Source organism: Pagrus pagrus (assembly GCF_965226575.1).
Source record: "Pagrus pagrus genome assembly, chromosome: 21".
NCBI lineage: Eukaryota > Metazoa > Chordata > Actinopteri > Spariformes > Sparidae > Pagrus > Pagrus pagrus.
In genome coordinates this window covers 9,702,182-9,718,137 of record NC_140208.1, presented here as the reverse complement: position 1 = coordinate 9,718,137, position 15,956 = coordinate 9,702,182, and the positions used below count along the sequence as shown (strand labels likewise).

Below are 15,956 nucleotides of genomic sequence, written 5' to 3'. Positions count from 1 at the left end.
TGCCTAAAAAAAAAAAAAAAAAAACCCTCAGGACTCGGGAGTAACAACACAAACGCTGTGAACTGAAGGTTGGACATGTGACAGTAAGGGCAAAGAGGAGTGAAGGAATCTGTCCAGCCCCCTGACCAGGAAATGCCAAGTAAGACATGCTCGAATACTTCCTCTGTGGTCTCTTATTTCAGCAGTGGGTGGAAAGTGAAGCCGGGTCTGTGAGGGGAGAGAGCAGCAGCATCTGGAAGGGCCCAGAGAGGAACCAAATGTAAACATGTGTACGCTGCGTGGTGAAGTCTGGGGCTAAAAGGCTGTCAAGTGAGGAGGGGATATTAGATTATTGGATTTTCATCGTTTCTGCCTTAATTTCTGTGTTATTAATGGCTTCATCCCAGTGAAATTTACATTTAGATTAAGTAATTAAGACCTGACAGCGGTGATGTATCAGCTTCTATAATGTAAAAAAATAATTACTGTGTCAGGAACGCTGCCTTGGCGCTCATTTAGAGCTGAAACAATAGAGATTAACAGTAAATTAACAGAAAATGTTTCATTAATGTACATTAATCAAGGAAGGTGTCCAAATGGATTTGCTGCCTTTATCTGTTTAACATCACTGTAAATTGAATATCCTTGGCTGTTAGACTGTTGGTTTGGCAACAAAAGCATTTTGACGATGTCACCTTAATGTCATAAATTAAATAAATTGTCCCCTGAGGCCCTTTTTTATCCATACTCATTAGCCTTAGCTGTAATGTAACCCTTGATTAGAAGTGGATGTATTGCGAGAGCGGTGTCAAAAAACGCTGCTTTAGCATAACAACGGTTTGCGTATCCGCCGCCCGTAGTCCACAGCTGTCCGTCAGCTGTAGTCTTTGCGGTGTGTTCAAGTGCAGAGACAAAGTCTGCCTGCATTGCCGCTAGTTCTTTTACTGTGGGCATGTTAGCATGCTAATGTCAACATCTAGCTCAGAGCGCCTCACAGAGCCGACAGCATGGCTACAGACTCTTGTTATAGAGCTTCTGTCATTTGGATAGTGACAGCTGGTCAGTGGGAGGCACCTAAACCTAAACAATAACTGTAAAACAGTTCAACTTGGGGATAAACCTGGAGACATGTTACTTCGTCTCTGGAGGAAATTGCACCCTTGAGGTGGCTTGAATCTCCTCTCGGACTCAAAGCCAAAATCTCACTTTTGTTTTGGATCTTCTCATCACAATGAACTGAGTGTGTTCTCTGAGCCAAAGCCATTAGTGAGAATTTATGCTTTTGCCACATTTATAGTTCTTCAGATGTCACACTGTGATACTTAAAAACAGACAAATTAGCTTTTCTAAGCCAGTTGTGATCATGGTGGTTATCGGGTTAGTCCGCATGATGTGACTGAAATTATTGCGAGAGCTGAAAAAGCTCAGTGGAGGCCACAAATTATATCGGCGTGAGGTGCAGCCAGCTTCCTGCCTCTGCACTTAACAGCGCCCTGAAGTCGAGGCAATGAGGCATCCGGCGGTGTCACACCTTAAAAGAAAAGGCAAATACAACCGAAGCTTAAGCTCACCAGTGCACTAAATTCCACACGTCGGTAAGAGCAACTTTGAAGGTGGACATTAACTGTATGTAATTTCAGGGAGACTTCTTTCTGCTCTCCAAACTAGCAGCTGGGAGTCTGTCACCTGCTTAGTGCAGCACAAGAACGGAGGCAGCGGACAAATGAGCTGAATTTGAGCTGAATTATAAATAGACTGATACTTGATATCTGGGGCTGATGCCAACACCAAGATCAGGAAGAACAAAATCCTGATATCAATATATTGGTGGATATACACACATTTTTTTTGCATTGATCCCTCAAATTTGTTCATCAAACTTTTGTTTCAAAGATATGACTTGTTTATATTATGACATCCATGCACTGAAACGGTAAACTTTACTGAGAATTTACTAATTTTTAATAACCCTAAGCATCTTTTCCTGGATTATATTTCCCCAAAAAGTTGGAATATTGAAAAACATATACGTAAATACCAATATTTCTGTGATAGGAGACTATTGGCTGATAATATGTGCCAATCGATATTTGTCCCCCTCTAATTATTACATTTATTATTTCAGATTTATGAGCAGGTATTCATTTCAAACTGCATACTGCCCCAGCAATCTCCATCAGTAATGTAGGGCAGCCTGTGTAGCCTGAGAGGCGAGACTCAGGGCAAATAAAGACTACAAACAACTAACCTGCTTGTCGCTTTCTGTGCGTGGTATAGATTGAGGGCATCTCAGATAAATATCATTATGAACTCTGATCTACACTGCGATGGCTGTAAAATTCAGAGAGACTCGAGTACGAAAACTAATGTGAGAAAAACATGTCTCCTCCGGCACAGTGGAAATTACATCCTTGCTTTCAGAGATGACAGGTTCTTACAACACACTCCGCATGAATAGAGAAGTGGCAGACAGACGGTGTCACGATACACCACTGTTATTAAACTGTTGTGACACACATCAAACCTGACAGTCTTTTGAAGGTAAGAGGCAACTCTCAATGCGCGCAACTCAAAAACACAATCTAAAAACGGAAAAAGCCACGGGCGACGGATGCTCGTGCTGCAACGTGCAAGAAAATCAAAGTCCGGCTGTCACTCCGGGAGCGCAACCTGTAATTTGTGGTAGATTGATTAGAAATGTGCCATTTCGCTCACAGGCACGCTCTTTTGTTGATCCACAAATGAGTGACGGAGACGGAGAGAGCAAAAAGGTAATCCAGTGTCGAGCACTGAGATCAAAGTTTGCACGGTTACCGTCGCAAAGGTCATTTGGTTTACTGTGTGAATTTTACTCACAGAATCTATAACATATCTGATCTATATCGAGGTAGAAATGACGCTTCAGACTTAATATTCATAAGATACTGACAGAAACGGACATGTCAGTGATTTTTGCCTCTGAGGTTAAACCAGGAGGATCAATAAGCCGGAGAGTGAATCATGGCTGAGTGGTGCCGGTCTCAGCGGAGTCGCAGGGTTTGAGGTGATCGTGTGAGACAGCTTGTGGGAGCAGAGGATTATACGTAATTCCTTTTTTATCAGCTTTCACATCTCACTGTGCAAAGGCCACAAAAGGCAAGCATAGCTGGTGATCAAGACGGGGATTTTAAAGAGAAAACCGGGCACATAATCACGGCACTCATCTGCATAGGACTGACATCAAAGAGGAGAAAAATTATACTAATTTAGCCATTAAGAGGAGCACTTCGTTTAAGTGGGAGATTAGCTGCAATCAGCCGGTAATTGGTTTTCATAACATGGCTAGAATTAATAGCAGTAATCATAGTATGGCTGTAGAGAAGTGGTCGTAGTAATAGCAGTAACACTAGCAGCATCAAAGTGAGTAGTTGTAATAGTGTTAGTGGTACTAGTAACAGACTGTAGTAGTAGTCATAGCAGTTTTAGCAGTACTTTTAAGAGAAGAAAGAAGAACTGTAGGATTATTATTACTAGTAGTAGTGGAAAAAGAAGTATGTAGTGTTAGTAGTGGCAGTAGCAGTATTATGGTAAGAGGAGTAGAGGTCGTAGCGAGTGTAGTAGTAGTAAAGGAAGAAAAAGTACTATATGTGTAGTTGTAGTAGAAATAGTCGTAGAAGAAGAGGTTGGTGTAGTAATGTAAGTCGTTGTACTACCTAAGGTAAGTAGAAGAAGATGTGGTTGTAACAGAAGAAGTACCAGTAGTAGAACAGTTAGTTGTACAATGTAGTAGTGGAAGTATTAGCAGAAGTAGTAGAAAAGAAAGAGGTACTATAGGTGTACTATAGGAGTACCAAACATAAGTAGAATAGTTAAGTAGTTGGAGTCGTGCTGGTAGTAATCATAGTAGCTTCGTAGTAAAGTAAAGATGCAGTTGTAGTCGTGGTACTATTTGTAGCAGAAGTAGCACGTGGCAGTCAAGAGAAGAAAAAGAAGTAGTAGTAGAGGTAGATGAGTAGCAAAGTGAAGTAGTAGTGGAAGAGTAGTTTTAGTAGTGGTAGTGTAAGTCTATTACGTAGTATCACAAGTATTAATAATAGTTATTGCAGCAGTATTAGTAGTAGCAGAGGAGGTAGTAGTAGTAGTACCAAAGGTAAGAAGAAGAATCCTGAAAACGATTACTTGAGAATTTTTCTATTCGGTTATGTATTGATGTGATCACAAATCATGATGTGATTTGTGATGTGTGTGTGTGTGTGTGTGTGTGTGTGTGTGTGTGTGTGTGTGTGTGTGTGTGTGTGTGTGTGTGTGTGTTTGAATGCGCACACGTTTAGACAGCCATGCTGTAGCTTGCTGCAAATAGGCTGCAGATTAGACTGAGAGCAAATAAATCACATCATTGGCCGGGATGTCGGGCCTCGACTGATGGAGCTCTTTATTTAGTGCTGTTAGCTCCGTGCCAGCGGAGTACTGGAACACCGGAGGATACTGGATCGGCCCTGTACAGAACTCCTGCAAACATTCATGAATAGAACAATTTATGCAAGCATTTTCCACCTCCGATGGATGGAAAACTGCACACCCTCCCCGACCCCACCCCCCAAAAATGCCGGCTGACTGTTGCTAGGTGGCTCTCTCTCTTTTTAACTGATGGGACACAGAAATAGCGCTCTTCCGCCTGCGGTTATCCGGCACTCGTGTTTCCATCACACATGTAATTCAATCAGCCCGTCATCTGCGCTAATTCCCGACACATGAGCAGCGCCGGTATAATCATAGCCATCACTCATCGCTCCACAACAATAGTTCATGCACGTCTGGAGCGCCCAGCTGTTGCCATCTCGCAAGAGTTACAGTCGGTGTGGGAGATAACTCAGACGCTGACATGTAGGTCAATCACACATAAATTATATTGAAATGAAACTGAAAGTGCAGGTCTGTTTTAGAACAGCATTTCATTCACTTTCTTCACAACCCTCAGCTGACCGGCGTCTAGTAGTGCTGCGAAGCCAAATATATCCCAAAGATATCAGATTCATTTGCAGCTTTACTGTATGCATGTCTTATCTGTCATAAGCTAGGAATGCCATAAATCATGCGCCTCCGGGTTGATGGCAGGAGGACAAGTTAATGTAATCTGTAGCGGGTGACGTCACGCCGCGACTGTTAGGGAGTCCTCCCTGTGTGTGTGGCCTCACAGCAGAGGACACTCCGATAGCAAAGCTTATCTTGAGAATTCAGTCGTGTTGAAGTAGTAAGAAGCTGTGACGACTGCTGGTGTGTTCTCAAGTCTTTCCAGGAATGCTATAGTAATAAAAAACAAAATATATCTCATACATATATCTGCTCAAATACAGCACACGTCTGTTCTCCCTTACACCTACACTTGAAGATGGAGTGCTGGTAGCATTTAAGGATGTACGATGCGGTGCATCTCAGAGATATGGCCCACATGCGGTGACCCAAGTGCATGATTCATGTTCTTACTCCTTTCAGACTGGGTCCTTTCATCAGACATGATCTTGCGTGTGTCCTTCCACATCAAGTAGACACTTCAGACTAAATAATTTGCTTGCGAGCGGTCGGCACATCTTCAAACGCTTCCCGAACCCCACTGCATGCACGGACAGGTCTTTGTTTATGTTGGCTTTGATGCAAGGAAACGCATGGACAATAATCCTGAGAGTCAACCAAAATTGACAGTGAAGGACAAGGCTTTCGGCTCTCTCTGGGTTTAAAAGCAGTTGCTTTACCATTCACAGATGCAACACAACCCATTATAATAACATAACAATCTTAACCATAAATCTACCATCCATCCAACAAGAAGGGATCGAACGCCATTTAAAGACCAAATAAAGTCTCCTCTTCTTCTGCTAGTGTTTCTGACAAGCTGGAATATGACGCTGAAGTCTTTGTCCATATTATATGCCAAACTGTACTAGCTAGTAAAGCTGTCATCAAAGTTGACGAAGATGTCATAATTAAAAAAAAAAGTCACATTTCGATGTTGACATGCTGACGCTATTTACAGGTCGGAAAGTGGTAATTACGGTAACTCTGACACGCCATAAACACGCATGCCCTTTTACCACAAAAGTGGTGTCAAAGCCTCACGGGAGCTGTAGTTGTTGAGTTATAACAAAATTACACGTCTTATCATGTAGGCCAGGCCGATTATGAGTAAGAAGGTGCTGAATGTCTACTGACCACACCAGAAGTATCACATCTAAGCTTTTCATGATCAATATGAAAGAAACAGCAGAACAAAAGGACAGAAGATAACAGAACGGGCGAGAGGACAACAGAAGCCAGAAGAACGGAAGATAGCAAAAGAAACCTGGTAGAACGGAAGCAAAACAAACAGAAACCACACAAAAGCTACGAGAAGAGACAATGCAGAAGACGGCAGAACAGAAAAACAGACAATAGTAGTACGAAAGCTAGAAATCAGAAACAAGCACAAAACAAGACACTTGTTAGATGTATGCTCTCTGCAGCTCTTCATAACTTTATTGCTTTGTTTAAAATCAAATAACACTGTGATAAAGACTGCCACGGTTGGCCTGCTCGGGCCCCGAAAACAAACAATGCCTTTCATGCCCAATGTGTAGCATTGTGCTGCATAGTGCCGCTGTGTCACTGTTAGCCTTGGGTCACTGAAGGGCACACACAGTCGCCTTTCAGGAAATTACTTTGTGATTAGGAGAACACAGCACGGCATTGTCCACACCCTTGCATCAAGAGAGAAGAAATAACTCTGCGACATCTTCAGCGCGGTTTGTCGTATTGATACAGAAAAACTATGAGAACGAGAAAATGCATTGCGATGATGACGATGTAGGAGTTAAGACACGTGGATTGTTTCTTTGTGTTGTGCTGATGCAACACAGAAAGATGAACTTTCCTAACAAACACATCGTGAAAAGCAGGGAGATTAAATTGCTGGCTTGTGAAAATTCAAGCCAAATCAGAGGTTTTTCTCAGTTGAGGAGTCAGATTGTGATAATTTAGAAAAAATGATTCACAACAGGGTGTGTGTGTGTGTCTCATTTAGAGGGTATCAAAAGTTCAGTTCAAGAGGCTATCTTCTGACTAAGAACAGCTCGGGAGTAGCTTTGCTCAGGTCAACCAAATGTCAAACGAGTGTCTGAAAATTAACCCTAATTTGCTTGACCGCAAACACCCATTAGTGGCTCTGCTCACCTCCAGTCACTCTGTCGCATAACAATGCAGCTGATGACCCCAGATGACTGTGTCGGAGCAGAGAGATGAACAGATCGGTGGTACTGGAGCAGACACACAGGTCTGCTGGGATTGTGGCCCTTGAGTAGATTTTTTACCTTGATAGACCTCAAATACCATCAGTGAAAGCACGCCAAGACTTGGGATGCTTAAAACAGCTGTCTGAAGAGATATTCCACCCCAAATGCGTCTCTTTAGATTCAAACACAACTCAATTAGTGTAGATGGCTGTTAAATGTTTGTAGTTTGCTTGGATTTAACTCTTCAGGTGACGAGTGTTTATAGTAAGTGGACAATCAGACCTTCTGTCCCCCCATTTCCAGGTGTTATGGTAAGAAAATGTGACGTCTGAGCCAGGTACTACCGTCATTGAACATTGCCAATGATGTCCTGAGGCGGGCTTTGCGGCAGGTAGCGTAACAAATGTGTTGCACAGCAGGAACAACCGCGCATGTATTGATGAACTGGATCCAGTGATTGATCGCAGAATGTATCGTTTTCTTTTGTGATTTTATTTTGCTTGCAACGGCAAAGAATGACCCGCAGACACCAATCTATTCCCAATTTACTCTATCTGTGAACCAGTCCTGCACCTTCAGGCCTATAAAGTGAAAATTATGCAAAAACAGCCCAAACTCTGCTGGAGTACGCAGTCTCCTCATGACCTTCACAAAAAAATGTTTTCTGTTTAACCAGAGTCAGCACCACTGTGTCTATCTGTACGCTCATATGTTCCAATCACTCATATTTTGGCAAAATAAACTGCGACACAGGGTTTCCATTTTGGATCCAATTCCAGGTTGGCAAAACACTTTGAATGCTAAGCTCCAAGTTCCAGCAGAATTGTCTCCTCACAGCTGGTTCCTGATGCGCTAAATTTGTCAATTAGCTGTTGAAGATAGTGGAGCAGCTGGCAGCTAAAGAGCATCATTTTTTTCTTAAGTGTTGCAGCGCACAAAGAACAGAGTCAAAGAGACAAAATGAATATTGAAACTGCTGTGGCACACATGCCAGGTGGGCAGGAGACGGGTCTCACTATAAACTTGGTCTCCCCCCGATGGGTGTGTGTCAGGGCATGTTGTTTTTCAATAATGTGTGTATTTTACCTTATTTATGTGCATGGAAGGTGATATTCTGCCTTGTCAAACAGTTTGGGCGGTTTTATGGAAAGTTTTCTGCCGAGAAGCCTCAAGGAAGTCAGGTGATAAGGTATGAAGATGGACCAAGACTACGTTCACATCAAGTTGTGTTCGTTGAATGTGTTTTTAGACTTTTTTAAACTACTCTTTTCGGGTATTTAAAAAAATATTTCAGTTTTCGGTTGCGGTTTGGTTAGGTTTAGGCAACAAAACTTCTTGGTTAAGTTTAGGAAAAGATCATGGTTTGGATTAAAGAAAATAAGTCGACTCACACTTTTGATTTCACGTGGGACGCGGACAGCAATGATCACAAAAATAAAACTCATCTCTGAAGTTAGAAGCAATGAGAGCCGACGAGAAGGCGCATCAGGCACGACGCACTCAAGGCACCATCCCCAGGTGACATACCAAGTTTTGTGTGTTTTTTGTTGTGCTGGATTCAAACGTAGTATCCCAACCCTACTGCTCCATCTCTGTCTCCATTCTCATGCTCAACCATTTGACCTTGGTCAGACCCGCTCGATTCTCGTCCAACTGGCTGCCTGACAAACCCCTGATCAACGGAAGAGCAGTATCCTGACGCTCAAACTGCTGCATGTGCCTGCTCGGGATGAGAGGAATACTTTGGCAAAAATATGAGGGTTTGGACGATACGGAGCATACAGATGGAAAGCGTAGAAATCGTGATGCAGAAGTGGTTGTTTCATCTATGTCTTATGTAAGAATTTGATGCACGTGCAAGTTCAGGCCAGAAAATGTGTGAAATGGCCATCGTAAAGGAAAAAACACATGCCAACCCATGAGCCTCCAAAATCTTTTCCCTCGGCTAAATCCCTCCATCACACTAATATTTCAAGCATGCGTTGGCGACTTACCAGTCCGTCACAGTTGCTGATAGCCACGGAGGCCTCCGGCATGTCACTCACATCTCCAGTGAAAACACAGTCCCCGTGGATACGCTCCTTGGCCTTTTCCACAAAGTCCTCCTGCCATTCCACAAAAGCCCCCGGGGCCACCAGCCTCCTGTTGGCCCTCAGGCGGAGGTGCAGCTCTTTCCCAAACACGGTGACATTGAAAAACAAGTGCTGAGCCGAGGCAGGGGTGACCGAGGGCATCTCGGGGGCACCGCGGGCCACCCTTCTTCTGCTGCCAAAGGTTGAGGAGGCATCAGCAGCGGCGGCGGGACCAGCAGCAGCAGCAGCAGCACCACCTCCACCACCTTTACTTCCACTTCCAGCAGAGACCACGTGAGAAATGTACCGGCCATGGGAGTCTGTGCTGAATGGCACGATAAGACCATATTCACTTAACTTTCCAGAGAGTTTTTCTGATGGGACAGATAGTGTCAAGTGAGAATCACATTCACAGAGCTGTGGCAAGTTCCAGTGGAAAAAGATTATGAAGGAGAGCGAGCTGAACTATTGAAAAGACTGTATGAACTTCTATTTATTTCATGCATATTATTATATAAAGCATAAAGAGATGACTCAGAATGTCTTTAAGGCATTTATTTGTAAAGATACTGTGGACATGAAGGGAAATCCAGCAGCTCGACAGTCTGTATTGACTTTATCCTGGCTGTCAAAACACATTATTGATTATTTCAGGTCAACATACTGACATTATGTTGACTTATAAATAAAAACAGGCTATATTTTTTTTATTATTATCATCACTTCCCCACATTTGGGCTTTAAAGTGCATTTCTTTACACGTTGCAGAAGCAAAGAGAAGGGAAAAAAAGGGAAAATAAAGGGATAACTCACCATGTGTTTCTGCAGCGAAAATATGATCCAAAAATACTTGACTGAGTGAAAAGCACATCAATAAATACATACAATCCATAGCGAGGGCTTTTAGTGTGAGAGCTGCCACTTCAGCGCTGAGTTTTCCTTTCTGTTGTAAACTTTTGCACAGAGTCCTTCCTCCTGAAAAAAAAGAAGAAGAAAAAAAGAAAAAGAAACGCACAAATGCAGGAGAAAAGTCCTCAGAGTTGAGCTCCAGCGAAGCAGCCGGGCATTTCTGAGCGTTTCCCCCTCTTAGACGCCAAACTGACGGATATTCACAAGTTGTTTCCAATCTTTTGGCCTGTGCTGAACTGCATAGACCAAGACTGCCCCATCCATTTAGGGAGCCAAGAGAGGGGGATATCTGGGGTGCTGATGACGACAACTCCCCCGGTAAAGAACCGGGACGGTTTGAAGAGGTAGCCCACTTTTTTTTTTCTCCTTCTTCTTCTTCTTCTTCCTTTCCTTCCTCAGATTACTTTTTTTAAAAAGGCAGGAGAGCGAGTTTACGCACGCCTACGCTGAGGAAGAAAAAAAAAAAAAAAAAAAAAAAAGTCGGAAGAGTTCAGATAAAGTGTGCGGAGACAGAGTGTCCCGGTGGTGAAACATCTGCCGTCCAGTCGTGCACCATTACGCACCAATGGTTCGGCTGCGGGACTCTCAACTGCTCAACTTGAAGCCACTGCCAGCCAACAGTGGGAGCGCCTTCTCCCCACTAGACAACCACATATTTAGTCAAGCGATTTTTTTTTTCTTCTCAACTCAAAGAAGAAACTGTTATATCATCATATCCTGCAAAGAGAAATAAAAAAAAAAAATGAATGCCCACCTCCACTGTTAATATTCAGTCTTCAAATCCTTTTTTTTTTTTCTTTTCTTGCTCAAACGGGGTGAAAAACTCTTCCAGATGCGAGGTGAATAACGCATACATGTTTACATAAGGTCACAAACACATGCCAGTGATAACATGGTGATAAATCAGGGAGGCAGGGGTCAGAAAGTTCCGATGCACATGTCAGAAGAAAAGGAGGGACTCAAAGGCATCACGCACGCATTGTAGATTACAGAGGCACAGACACAGGGCGACGATTCTCAATCAAAACGTCAAATGAGTACAGAAATATGTGAATATTAAAGGTGCAGTATGTAAGAATTCATACTTCAAACAAATAGGGGGCAGGGGTTCATTCCTGTGAAAGCTGCTCAGTGGCACGTGAAGCCAAAATGGCTCGACTTCCCGGCGATAAAAATACCCGGATCTTACGTGTTGTAAGAGAAGACTTCTGCCGACCGAGCCGGCTAACTTCTGGTTAACTTGAACGGGGATAAAATAATGTAATCATGCGGCCCCAAATTTTATTGGACCTAACGGCTCAAATTATGACAGTCAAACGAATCATTTCATGGGGGTTGTGACGCTCAAAAAAATGTATCCAGCCACTTCTTTCGCAATGTAAGCTTATGGGAAAAAGTATATTTGGGCCCCAGTGCGTCAATGACGATGTAATTACACAGTTTGGCCACTACGAAGACTGTATTCAAAGCCTGGCGCTCTTCCTGGGGGCTTGACTGGGGCCCAAAAATACTTTTTCCCATAAGATTACGTTGTAAAAGAAGTGGCTGTAAAGCGTTGGATAGATTTTTTTTGAGCCTCACAACCCCCACGAAATGACTGGTTTCAATATCATAATTTAAAGCATTCAAGCCAAAAAAAGTTTGGAAAGTCTATAAGAGACGCACAATTAAATTATTTAGGCTTTATTCAAGTCAACCGAGCTCAACACTGAAGATCCAGGTAATTTTATAGCCAGGAAGTTGAGTCATGTTGGCTTCATGAGCCACTGAGCAGCGTAATGCTGGCTCCGCCTCCAACACTGTATCCAGGCTCTAATGTAAACTCTTGGGCCTAGCTAGTTAGCATGCTAACGTCAGAGGATATCTCTGTAACACAATACGTAGACGTCTTCGGCATAACATCATTACTGTTATTTCTTAACACTGTCGATAATTTTTGTTAATTGTTGAATGTTTCTTACATAACGCACCTTTAAGAACTTAGAAACAGGAAACTGAAGAGAAAAGACAGACACACATCTACCATCCTGGATGAAAGTAAAAGATAATAGGGAAATTCAGCCAAAGCTAATATAAGTTTTCAGCAATTGAAAATAGATAAATGAAAGCTGATATCTGCCAAAGTTTCAGTGTTTTTGGTACAAACTGTCTTCTTTATGTTACTTACTGTCTGTGGAGACATTTCACACTAAAAACACTGACTTTAAATACCTCCAACGTTGAAATTATGCTTTCTATCTCCTCGGGACAGGAGGAACTCTTACAGCGACCAGAAACTGTGTCAATGAACTGTTGTTTTAAAGGTGCACTGTGTAGTTTTGGAGAAGACATTTTCATCAGAAGAGAAAGATCTTCATTGACTTATCTTGTTTGCCTAAACAGACTGAATAAACAAACTCTTTTTGTTTTCATGACTGAATAAACTGAATAAACAAACTGACCTTAAAGGACAACACAGTTTCATACTGTATAACTTTGTTTATATGTGGCGGACCCTGCCACCTTTCCTTCAAACAGTGTTCCGGATCTTATTTTCCTCTGAGAACAGCTTGTTTATTCAGTTATGAAGATAAATTACCTCATTAATATTGTAAATATTAAAATTCTGAAACTACGTAGTGCCCCTTTAAGACAGACTTGGAAACCTATCTATAAGGAGACAAACAAAGTGCATTTAAAGGTAATGTCCATGAAGCCTATCATCATGAAAGCACATCTGCTACGTCTGTTGCATTCTAGCATCAACAAAGCACATCTCGCATTATCCAATTTGATGACCTCATGCCGTTTGTATCTCAGGTTTTCATAATCTGGCCTAATCCTGCAGATGTCACTGTGAGCATGTGTTCCCTTTGCAGCGGGGGGAACAAACCCAACACCATCGTGAGAGGCTTAGAAGGTGTGAAAACTGTACAGTAGATTTCATCAGTGGAATGACAGCCTGTTAAAACTCTGGGTGACTGCTCAAGCAACAAGGATTTTTTTTTTTCCTTTTTTCTTTTCTGGCCCCGGCTCACCCTGCACCCTGGAGTCCAGACTTTTAGTCAGACATGACCACGCAGAGACTGAACCAACAACTCTGGAATCCTTCTCGGAGGAAGAGAAGGGGGTTGGGTTTGATCTTCAGGTACTTTCTGAGGGGGAAAAAGGTGTCTAGACTGGACGTGCTTTTCCCTCCGCAGTTCCTCGAGTGTGTCTGGGCCGACCTCCCCCCACGATACTCTCGCTCTGTGGCTAATTAGCTCCATGCTCCCAGGATGGTCGATGTAGAGCAGGTGTGGGTTTTTACGTAGTCGTCCCCCAAGGGCGGCTGTGAGAGGATTGGATGGTGATGCGGAGTTTGTGCATTAATAAGCGATGGAAACTAACCACAGCATTAAGAGATGGAAACCATTAACTGCCTTGTAAGAAGTTTTATGCTCTTTTTCCATCCATACTGCTTCGAGTGTTTTCTCTCTTTTTTTTTTTTGTTTTTTCTCTCGTTTGTGTCTAAAAGCCAGGATGGCATTCCACAATATAGTATAGTATTCAATTAGAAACCTTGTTTTTTCCCCTTCAGAGATGAATAGCTCCACTCACAGTCTGTGGTTTAGTCCACACACCAGAACAATTTTCTACTACAGTGCTCGCATTAGAACACTCTGTCCTCCACTATAAACACTCAAAATGATTAAAGTCTCTCTTCTTTCTCCCTCTCGGAGACGTGTTTCAAAGTCGAACATCAAAATCTCTGTATGCATACATTTGAAAAAGGACAAAACTCTGAGGGTGGAGCTGCAAAGAATCGTCGCTCTCCCCTTTGTGTTTCCACCAGAGACGTTACAGTACAGCGTGTGGAGCAAGCGGATGCCTCAGTGTGTGCTGTAATGTGGTCTAGCCATGCCAGCGTGCTGAGAAAATATGTGACTTTTCATCTCCGAGATGCAGCGAGATGCAAAGCAGCTGCTAGTCTGCCCGGCAGCTTGAGGGAAGAGCAGCGTCTGCTTCTGCCAAGTTACAAACCAGCGACTTGGAGAAGTTGTTATTATGCTCCTCTAACCCTTGTGGATGGAGGGATTTGGGACTGAGAGAGGCTCGCAATGAACGCTGAGTTATGACCCGGGTCAGCCTCGATTGAGTTTTTCACTTGACCTTTCTTAAGAAAATGTGATTAGCCTGTAATGAGTGTGGGAGTCTTTTCTGTAGCTGCAGCAGCGCTCCGTCATGTTTCTATATTTGGGTAAAAGGTTACTTTCTCCAAAGAGGTTTATGTTTCATGGCCTGTTTGGTTTGTCGTATCTCAAAACCTACAGTTTCCAATTAAATTTAGTGGAAATTTGGGGGAAATAGTAATTCGCTTTGTTGCAGACAGATTGAGATGATCTTTCCCGTCAGTCCTTGGTTTCAAGACCGATGCATCTGACTTTCTGCCATTGTGTTTTTTACTTTTCCAACACTTTTAGCCAATTTTCATCGAATTTTGGGCAGAGAAGCAACTTCTTGAGTTGGGGCTACACAAATGACATGACTGTGTCCCTCTTACTGGCTACCAACCTCTGACATAATCTGCCATTACTCAATTACAGATACATACAGATTTAATTGAAGACATCCATGCGTCACGTAATCGCCAGAATAGATGTTTGGTGCATTTCTGCAAAGCCGCATATAAAAAACAAGAGTCAGTTGGTTATGGTTGGGGAAACATCACAGTTTGGCTTATAAACCTCTTTCGGTCACCACAAACATGGACGGAGATGGCCCAGCTTGCTGTGAGAAATATCCAGAGTCTCATCCCCGACTCATCAAATACTGCTGCTTTGGGATTGTAGGTCGGGTCGGACGCCATCTCAAAGCATCAGCATTTGACAAGTTGGGAATAAGACTAAAAAATCAACCATTTTACCAATTGGACACTGCCTCACTTTGAGCTCTGTGTTGGAAGTATTTAATTTCTACTTCGATACTGCCATCGGTCGCTCTGCTTCAGGACGTTGTCATCTTGTTATGTATTTTAGGTCCGGCCCGGCTCACGAGATAATAAACCACTTAAACTTTAAATAAGAAAAACCCTAATCGATGGGATATATTTCAAAAGATCGAAATGGAGGAAAGCAAAGAGCATTTAAGAGCTCTCCATCAAGTCGGTCAGTATTTTTTCATCCTGCCACGGGAGACTTTTCATTACCTCGCTCAGTGGAGTGTGTAATACCGGGCCTATCAGGGATTGTGTGTTATTGCCCAGAGTAAATAAGGGCCTGGACATTTATTTGCCGGTGCAGATTTGTGAACATCCCTTTAAAGATTTTCATAGTGTTGTTATTGATCACATCCCTGCGAGGGGCCAGGAACACGCGTCTCCGAGGTGTTTGTGATGCTGCCTTCATCCACACAAGAACAATCAAAGAGGAACGCCGGTGCACCCATGCACCCCTCGCGCCGGCACCGTGCCTCCTCTCCTGAACAGCTCTCTCATCTGCAGAGGGAAGCTTTTCACATGAAGTTCATTACATCCCCTCTCGCCGCTCACCTCTCAAAGCCACTCTTTGTCCGCCGTAATCTCGGGATCCTTCAGAACCGCTAGCTTGAGTTTCACATTGGGGAGTATCTCAATGAGTCTGGAAGGGATTTCAAAGGCAAGGGGCCGCTATATCATCCAAGCATGGTCTTCATGTCCTGGGCTTATCTTGACCCGGAGTCAAGTTGGCCACATGCTGCAACTGAATAGCCCCTCTCCATATCCGAATGTTGTTTTAACCAATTTGTCCCTGTTGGT

At 43.1% G+C, this 15,956-nt stretch overlaps 1 protein-coding gene across 2 annotated transcripts in view; it reads right to left on the bottom strand.

Annotated features, from left to right (window-relative positions):
- adamts14 (ADAM metallopeptidase with thrombospondin type 1 motif, 14) overlaps positions 1–10,554 on the bottom strand; it is a 44,520-nt gene extending 33,966 nt beyond the window's left edge. For both annotated transcript variants that reach the window (XM_084342954.1, XM_084342955.1), the window contains exons 1-2: positions 10,106–10,554; positions 9,215–9,666 (exon numbers count right to left, since the gene is read on the bottom strand). In XM_084342954.1, the coding sequence (XP_084199080.1) occupies positions 9,215–9,666; positions 10,106–10,184 (531 nt within the window). In that variant the 5' untranslated portion in view covers positions 10,185–10,554. The remainder of the gene's footprint in view (positions 1–9,214; positions 9,667–10,105) is intronic.
- Positions 10,555–15,956: the final 5,402 nt, after the last annotated feature.